This window comes from Rhinolophus ferrumequinum, chromosome 14 (assembly GCF_004115265.2).
Source record: "Rhinolophus ferrumequinum isolate MPI-CBG mRhiFer1 chromosome 14, mRhiFer1_v1.p, whole genome shotgun sequence".
Lineage (NCBI taxonomy): Eukaryota > Metazoa > Chordata > Mammalia > Chiroptera > Rhinolophidae > Rhinolophus > Rhinolophus ferrumequinum.
In genome coordinates, this window is record NC_046297.1 from 21726608 (window position 1) to 21735532 (window position 8925).

At 43.3% G+C, this 8925-nt stretch overlaps 1 protein-coding gene across 2 annotated transcripts; it reads left to right on the forward strand.

Annotated features, from left to right (window-relative positions):
• The first annotated feature begins 655 nt into the window (after nucleotides 1–655).
• On the forward strand, nucleotides 656–5399 carry PENK (proenkephalin). Of its 2 annotated transcripts, none has more exons than XM_033125709.1 (4): nucleotides 656–810; nucleotides 905–961; nucleotides 1404–1575; nucleotides 4391–5399. In XM_033125709.1, exons 3-4 carry the CDS (start codon nucleotides 1438–1440, stop codon nucleotides 5051–5053), a joined length of 801 nt encoding a protein of 266 aa, XP_032981600.1. In that variant the 5' UTR covers nucleotides 656–810; nucleotides 905–961; nucleotides 1404–1437; the 3' UTR covers nucleotides 5054–5399. The 2 variants fall into 2 exon arrangements, with proteins under 2 accessions (XP_032981600.1, XP_032981599.1); XM_033125708.1 differs by having other exon boundaries at nucleotides 657–810; nucleotides 1435–1575; nucleotides 4391–5397.
• Nucleotides 5400–8925: the final 3526 nt, after the last annotated feature.

Sequence of the window (8925 nt, forward strand, 5' to 3'; positions counted from 1 at the left end):
CGGCGTGCAGTTTCCGGAAGAACACCGTTCCAGAAGCTTAGGTTTTACTGCGTCCACGCTTGGCAAGGTGTCTCACTAACGAGCAAGGGGAAAAGCTCAGTCCCGAGATTTAAGGATTTCCGTAAAGTTTCAATCATTCGTTTCTTTAACCATTAATTGAGCGCCTATTCCGTGCCTGGTGATGTCAGACTCTGCAGCAAGGAACTCAGAGTCTAGTGCGAGGACAGACGGATGGATAAATGGAGATTTTCGGGACGGCTGTGCTTGGTGCCCCCTGCAACCGCGAGGGTGCCCCAGGTGGATCGGAGAAGAGGCAGGTTCACCAGCTCCAAGGGTCTCCAGCACATTCCAGAAATCTAACTCAGTCCATCTGCCCCTCCTAACGCCCTCACTTTGGCTCTCTTCTTAGAGCCCGGACCCCCAGGGAGTGTAATTTCAGTGACCCTATCCTGGGGGGACTTAATCTCATCCCACTTCCTCCCCAAATTTACTAACTGCCTTGGTTTGTCACCCAGCCGCGAGGAAAGCCAACAAAGGCTATCCCCCTCCGACCCCACCCCCAGGGCCTGGAGCTGCGCGTGCACCCCCCGGGACAGACACCTCCCGCGATGGCGTCGGCGGGGCTGGCGTAGAGCCTGCGTCAGCTGCAGCCTAACGGCGATTGGGGCGCGCTCGCCTCCTTGGGTTTGGGGCTAATTATAAAGTGGCTCCAGCAGCCGCCAGCCCCGGGACAGCGAGGCGAGGTGAGGCAGCCGCTCTGAGTCCTGCAGTCCAGCGGGCGGCCCCGCAGCGACTCCATCCAGCGCGACGGTGAGGCAGGCGCCTGCCCGCGCCCCCTACGCTTCCCGACCGCTTCTCCCAGCTGCCCCCAGCCCCTTACACCTGCCTTCTCCTCTACCTCTAGTGTCGTGCCTGGGACCCGGTTTCTGCCACCAGCCTGAGCCATCCGAACAGCGTCAACGTGAGTGAACTTGCCCAGAGCTCGCATTAGCTGCGTGCGTTTGGGGCAGTCAGCCGCTCTGTTCTGCGTTTCATTGCGTGGGGTTCCCCAACTTTCTTCCTGTCCCTGTTTGTGACCTGGGTCAATGTCGCGTTTCCCCAGGCTCCCGTTTTTGCGCATTTGGTCTTAGCTGTTCCCTCCAGAATCCTGCTGGGGCAGCTGACGTCCAGAAAGAGAGCCCAGTGCCCCGGGCAGCCCCGGGCTCGGGACGCCAACCTGGGAACTGCGAGGCGATCTGACCTGTCCCCTGGCCTCTCGAAACGGCATCTGCCGGGAGGGCGGGGGCCCTGGAAGGAGCATCCGTAGCAGCTCTTGCTCTTGCCCTTGCTCTTGCTCCACAAACCCCCAGTTCGGACTGTCCCACCGAGGGTCCTTCTGAGGGACCCCCTTTACGCCCGAGCAGGCTCGGAGTTCGCGTCCCTCTGTCCCTGCAGCCCATGGCGCGATTCCTGAGACTCTGCACCTGGCTGCTGGCGCTCGGCCCCGGGCTCCTGGCGACAGTGCGGGCGGAATGCAGCCAGGACTGCGCGACGTGCAGCTACCGACTGACGCGCCCGACCGACATCAACCCGCTGGTGAGTGTTTTAGCACGATGAATGAGCCAGTAGCGACCACCGTGCGGCGCGTCTCCTGATCTCTGGAGACTCAGGTGTCCCGAAGGTTCCCCCTACACTGACCCAGGACCCGCTCTAGCTCTCAGTTTCGGAGACCCGCGACTATTTAAAGAAGGGTAAGGGCGGCGTTGTCTCCACACAAACCAAGTTTGTTTTAACCCGGGGGATGCGGGAGCCGGGAGAGGTGCTCTCGTCAGCACCTCGGAGAGCACTGGGGTGTCGCCTCACCTGTCCCAAGGAAAATATTTGCTCATTCACCCCAACTCCTAACATATCCCGCTAAGGGCCCGTTCCACATACAACCATCCTCCCATCCTTCCCGAAAATGTCATTTTTTTATTAGTGACATTTCGTCTCCTTCGGATTTCATTTCTCTAACCCTAAACCTCACTTCCTTCAAGCCCTTATCCTCACCAGTAAATAGGGGACAGCTAAGGAATGAGGGAGGGACAAAGGGAGAGGAAGGAGAGAGAGCGCGGTAGACAGGAGAAAAAAATCAGCAACTGTCTTATAGGTAAGTAACGCTGGAATTCAACGTCTGTCTTGTCTTGAACGTACTTTTGTAAAACCTACTAAAATAACAGTGTAATTCAGCTATGAAAAAGGCACAGGAGAGGTGGCCAGGGTCCAAAGAGGTGGAAATAATGCAAATATAAACTATATACACCCCAGGGCCTTAGGGGAATATTTTGAAAGCTGAGGACAAAAGAACTCATTCCAATCAAAATCCATGTGCTCTTGAATCGCCCGGTGTTCTATTGAACCAGAATCTCCGAATGTGGGACCCGGGAAGCGTCATTTTAACTAGTGCTCCAGTGATTCCTTTGCACTCTTCTCAATTTGTTGAAATTCTGTTATGACTTCAACAACTCAGTGGAGAATAATGTATTCATCCAAGGAGTTAAGCTCCTCCCTTGAGCCTTTGAAGAAATTTTATGTAGATTCATAAAATTGGGGCAAAAATTAAGGAAAGAATTCCACAAAATCCAAAGCATGTATTTCAGATTAAGTATTTATTTCATTTGAATTACCTGATTCATTTTATTTGGTATGTGCATGTGCTAACATGGCCTTAAAGAGAAAAATATGTATTTAAACTAGGAGAAAAATATTACATCTTAAATAGATGTAACAATCCCCTTCATCTATCTTTTTTTTTCTTTCTAATTTGTTTTTTGTTTAACTGATTTGTTTTGTATGGGGGCTGACATTTAAGGTTGTTATTTTCTCTGCGACAAAAGGCTTTGTTAATGACTATGTTGTTAGAAAGACAGCAGTCCTGGAATTTTAGCTTGGATGAAAAAAAGACCTGAGAAATGAAGTTGCCTAGCCAAAACTATGTAGTAAAATCAAAGTAACAAATATTTATTGAGCTTCTACCATGTGAAAGACACTTGTGCTTGGTTCTATGACAGAAAGATAAGCAGGCGTGCCATGACTAATGTCCAAACACAATTTACCATCTAATATAAGCTTAACCATATAACATAGAGTGTGATAAATGCAACAAAAAAATGCATCCATGTACAAGAACATACAAATTAATATCACTTCTTTAGTATGAGTGTGTTATTCTGGTTATTTCTCATTATTTGTTTTTGAAGCAATTCCAACATTAAAAAGCATTTTGGTAATAGTGTAAAAAATACTCAACATTAATTTTTGGAAAAGAGATTATTTAAATTATATTTTAGAATGGAAATATTATTGACACCTGAACATCTTAAGTTTTTAGTGATGTTTGATTTCTTAATCAGATATCAAGAATAAAACAGGATCACTTTAATTAGATTATCTTTAGATTTTTATATATTCATATATTTATTTTTTTTAGACACAAAGCTTAAATAATCACTAAAAGCTGGTTAAATATATACCCTAAATAATTTTGTTGGCACTAATAGAATGCTTTCTTTCATTGTGAAAATAATATGTGTGAATTTTATATCAATTAAAATACCAATATATTTTTAAATACCAGGGAAGGATCTGATTTTTCTAAATAAAGAGTGCATAACCTGAGTTCTATAAGTAGACTTTAGGGGGCTATAAAACCCCCTAAAATGCTCTGAAATATCCTCTGGATTTTGTGAATGTTCATGTAATGTTAGTATTTCTTTTATCATACCAACGTGGTCTGTTGAATAGAGGAGACTCTTAAGAAGACTATTAGTATATATAACCTAAATCATACAATAATTAGAATTTAATTATTATATAATAAAAAGGAAGGAATTGTACAAGTATACAGATTATTCCTATTGTCAAATGACATGATTTCCATTGGACAAGTCTTGTTCTGTACACTCATAACTAAATGTTAAGAAGAGAAACATGAATAAATATTTGTCATATACATATTTTCATATTGGATCTCATAATTATAAACATTTAGTTCAAGATGATTAAATATGTTTTAACCAATCAAGGGGGGAAGCAAAACAACTCTACTTTCATAAAATCAATGTCGTAATCCAAATAATTCATAGATTTAAACTGAGGTTTTAGAATGTCTTTCTTTTCAAATCTATTTTCAATTTGTTGTTTTTCTTTAAAGATTGAAATGTTTTTGTTTCAATTGATTCTGCACAATTTCCCCTTTCAATTTTCCTTTGATTTGCCTGCTCAGGATAACGTAAAATTGTCATAAGAAAATGGAAATTATTATGTGGGAGATTCCATATCAAAGCAAATATACTGTGGTCCACACAAATCTGTTTACTTAATAAAATCAGAAAAGCCTCTTTATATCCTTAAAGTGAATTGTTCTTCCCAGGCTTGCACCCTGGAATGTGAAGGGAAACTGCCTTCTCTCAAAACCTGGGAGACCTGCAAAGAGCTCCTTCAGCTGTCCAACCTGCAGCTTCCTCAAGATGGCGCAAGCGCCCTCCGAGAACGCAGCAAACAGGAGGAGAACCTTGTGCTGGCCAAGAAGTATGGGGGCTTCATGAAAAGGTATGGAGGCTTCATGAAGAAAATGGATGAGCTTTATCCTCTGGAGCCGGAAGAACAGGCAAATGGAGGTGGAATCCTTGCCAAGAGATACGGGGGCTTCATGAAAAAGGATGTAGAGGAGGATGACTCCCTGGGCAATTCCTCAGACCTGCTGAAAGAGCTGCTGGGAACAGGGGACAACCGAGAGAGTAGCCACTACCAAGAGGGCAGTGATGATGAAGAAGTGAGCAAGAGATACGGGGGCTTCATGAGAGGCTTAAAGAGAAGCCCCCAACTGGAAGACGAAGCCAAAGAGCTGCAGAAGCGATATGGGGGCTTCATGAGAAGAGTTGGTCGCCCAGAATGGTGGATGGACTACCAGAAAAGGTACGGGGGCTTCCTGAAGCGCTTCGCTGATTCTCTGCCCTCCGACGAAGAAGGTGAAAGTTATTCAAAAGAAGTTCCCCAAATGGAGAAGAGATATGGAGGATTTATGAGGTTTTAATACCCTTTCCCTTCAGTGACCCCAGCCCCAGCAAGCCTTCTTCTATCCCCCAGTGAGAGACTGCCTCGTTGATCGTGTTATATTGTCATGTTTTGCTTGCACTGTATAGTTGACTTTATTGTTCGGATAACTAACTACATAACCTGAAAGTTCTCATTTCAGGTTCTGTGTTCTTTTGAGAGTCTTTAAGCTCAGTATTGGATTATTGCAGCTGTCCTGTTTTCATGCTAAAACAGTTTCTGTCACCTTGTCCTTTATTTTTGACAAAATATCAATAAATGCTTACTTGTATATGGATATAATAAACCCCTAACCCCAACTGCATAACATTCTTGCAAGTCTCTTCTTCTCCAAGGCCCTCATTCACATTTGTGTTTCCACAGTAAATCCTAAACTCAGACACAGTGAAACCATGTGCTTTTGACAGAATTATCTCTGGCCTCCTTCTCCAACAGCTGTGGCTGCAAAAACAGTTTTCATTTAATTCCTCACACATGAAATCTTAGAGGAGTAAACACATTAGAGCAAAATAAAATGTATTCCCACTCTCATTTCTGGAAATCAGATACCTGAAGAAAACCAAAGTTTAATAAACAAACAGGGTATGCCCTTATATATAAGAAACTATGCATTTACATTCAGATATATATGTCTTTTTTCTTCAGCAAAGTATTTTAGAAGTTAATAAGTAATTAAAGATAATTTAAACCCATTTTACAAATGAAGGTGAAGCCCAGCAAGGTTAAGTAGTTAGCCTAAGGTTGCCCAGCAGTTGAAGGACAGAAAAAATAATTAAGACCCCAAACTTCTTGCTCCCAATGTCTTTCCCACTCTGGTTCCCTATCTCTCATCCATGTCACTACCAAAAATTGAGAGAATATATTGGCACTATATATTGTTCATTATTGTCCACCCTTATACCACACCACAGTGCATTCTCCAATATCTAAGGAATGAATGAAAGAATTTGGTTACCAGGTAATGGAAAAATATTATGGATGTTTTATAAGGAAAATTCTCACTCCACAGGCATTTATGACTATTTCATATGGATTAAACCATTTGGGGCAACATTCTGGTACCAAACACTGTAACACTTTTTTTTTCTAATTGAAAATAACTGCAGCTAACCTCCTATCCACTAAGTCCTCATCTATGTGTTCTTTCCCCAAAAAAATTAGGGTTTAGCAGTTCAGGAAAATGGAGAAAGAGTCACTGACCTGCAGTCTAGCAATGCAAGCCCACATGCTCCATTCTGAGGATGCAGCTCCACTGTCTCGGGCAGTTTAACCTTCTGACGCCAGCCCTGCCAGGCTTCTCCGGATGCCACATGAGGCCATGCTCTATTAGAAGACCCATCTCCTCCTAATCAGTGCAAAGGCTCTGTCCCCACCACTCACAGAATCCCACCACCATCCATTTTCCTGATCTTTAGCAAATTAACTTTTTCCTCCACGCCAGAACCCTTCTCCTTTTGAACTAGAGACGTAAGTAATGTAGGTGTTTGAAGCAGACTGGGAAGAAGTTGATAACCAGCAGCTGGCTATTGGAAATCAGCATCAGAAGCATGAGGAGTGATGGGGCTGGAACACATAGGAAATATGAGGTCTCTACTCAGGCTCAGCCTTAGCTGGTTATTTCCCTTGGATGTGCCAGCCTCATATTGCCAGACTTTTCCAAAGAAACCTAGATTTTCATAATACTATCCCAAGTTTTTAGTTTTGGCCATTACATTTAAAACAGTGTTATGGGTGAAAAAGGTAGACGGGATTAAGGAGTACAAATTGCCAGTTATAAAAATAGTAATGGGGATGTAAAGTACAGCCTAGGGATTATAGTCAATAATATTGTAGCTATAACAATATTATGGTACTAGATGGGTACTAGACGTTGGGGTGATCATTTTACCATGGATATAAATGTGTAACCACTATGCTGTACACCTGAAACTAACATAATATTGTATGTATGTCAACTGTAATTTTAAAAATAATTTAATTAAAAAATAAATAAAATGCTAAAAATAAAGCAGTATGGACCAAAACAAAACCCATCTATAGGTCAGATTTGAGAGACATGGGGCTAGCCTTTTGAGAAAAGTTACATGATTCTCTACCCTAGAACAAAGGATTCCCAAACATAGGAAACATGAATCCAGCCTACACCCTAGGACAGTAAGAGTAAAATGCCTTTGTCCTTCTTTGATAAGATAAAAATGAAACTATTACAATAATACAATATGTGTACATACATATCTCATACAATATATTTGAGAAAAATGACACAATTTCACCATCAAATGAATGCGTTATTTTTCAAATCAAGAACAGTCCTTTACAAAAGAGCCTCTTCGTGTCTATTTTGTGTTAGCTGTTTAGAACCGTTTAAAATACTCGGAGTGGTTAACAGACAATTGTCTGTCCCTCTGTTTCACCACCTGTCACCTCCACTAAGGGCCGAGAGATGCCTAGGTGGGACAGTGTTACTCACTCTTGGAGAATCAAGAACCTAGAGGATGTGTCACAAATGTTTGGGGAGGGAAGGAACAGAGGACAGGGACAGGGAAACAGGAAAAAGGGGAAAGAGAAAGGGAAAAGGACGATTGAACAATGTGGCTCCTTCTCGTTAGGTGATTATGCCTGCTTCTGCTCGAAACACCAAATGAAGCACAATGGTCGGCGCCAGAAGGACCTTAATAGTATCAGCAGTTGTCCACAAAATGCGACTGGACGGGGCCTTAAGTTTTCCTATGTCGTCAAATATCTTCCGTTTTGTCCACCCTTCAGTCTGAAATTCCATCATTAGAATTTTTGCACCGTTAACCCTAAAGACTTTGATTTTCAAGATTCCCTATTTTAATTCTAAGGGGCATTTGCCTAAGTCAACTGGGATGCTATTTCAAATGCAGATAACTGGGCTCTGAGTGTGGTATTCAGTGTGTGCTCAGCACAGGTGTTCTGAGTTCCGTAAACACGGAAAGACTAGGGTTAAAACTCGCCTGGAACTAAGATTTAGGGTTAGATGTACTGGAGTCAAAACCGCTGCTGACTTGAGAGTCTCCCGAAACACTTGCATATACTGATTGGAATGCAGATCCACCTAACTGCAGAGGGCGCTGCGGCTCTATTTTGGACGTTTTCCTAGTACGTGGGCTTCCTCTTCACCTCAGTTCCACTCACTTGGGCCTCCCCTATTCCTCCAAGCTGGAGTCCTGCTCTGGGTTCCTTCTGAGAGTTAATAACTGTGAACTCTTGTGTGTAAACTCTGGGGCCAGGCTGCCTGGGTTAAATCCTAGCTAGCTCTCCTCAACGCTTTCCTCATCTGTGCCTCATTAGGTCGTTGTAATGACTAACGTGTTAACATATACAGAGTGCTTAAGCCTGGGCTAGTACGCAGTCGGCACTTACAGGGTTCGCTACAGCTATTGCTCCGTGTCCCAGTTCTTACACATACGGTCCTGATCTTTCCCCAACCCATCCTGCTTCACCCGGGGCCTCTCAGGAGCCAGGTGCTATCTCAGCCTGGGTCTTTCAAGGTTGAGATACTACGGTGTCTATGAGCTTCAGTCCTGGTCAGAGACTGAGAAAACCCAAGGAGAGGGTTTCCTCTTCTACTGATTGTGTCCCCTGAGGCAGAAACTATTTGCAGTTTTCCCTTAATACTCATCTTCGCTTTCTCAGTTTTCTACCACAAACATGTAAAACCCATGTAATGAAAAAGTCATTCAAAAAACGACATGAAGAGTCTGAGCCTTGAGCTACAAAAGTTTCTTCTTAGAAGGTGGAGGAGGGGCATACAACCTTGAGTACTATGAATATTTATAGGTTTTTTATCTTGAAATGTACATAAGCACCCCACATGAATCAATTCAT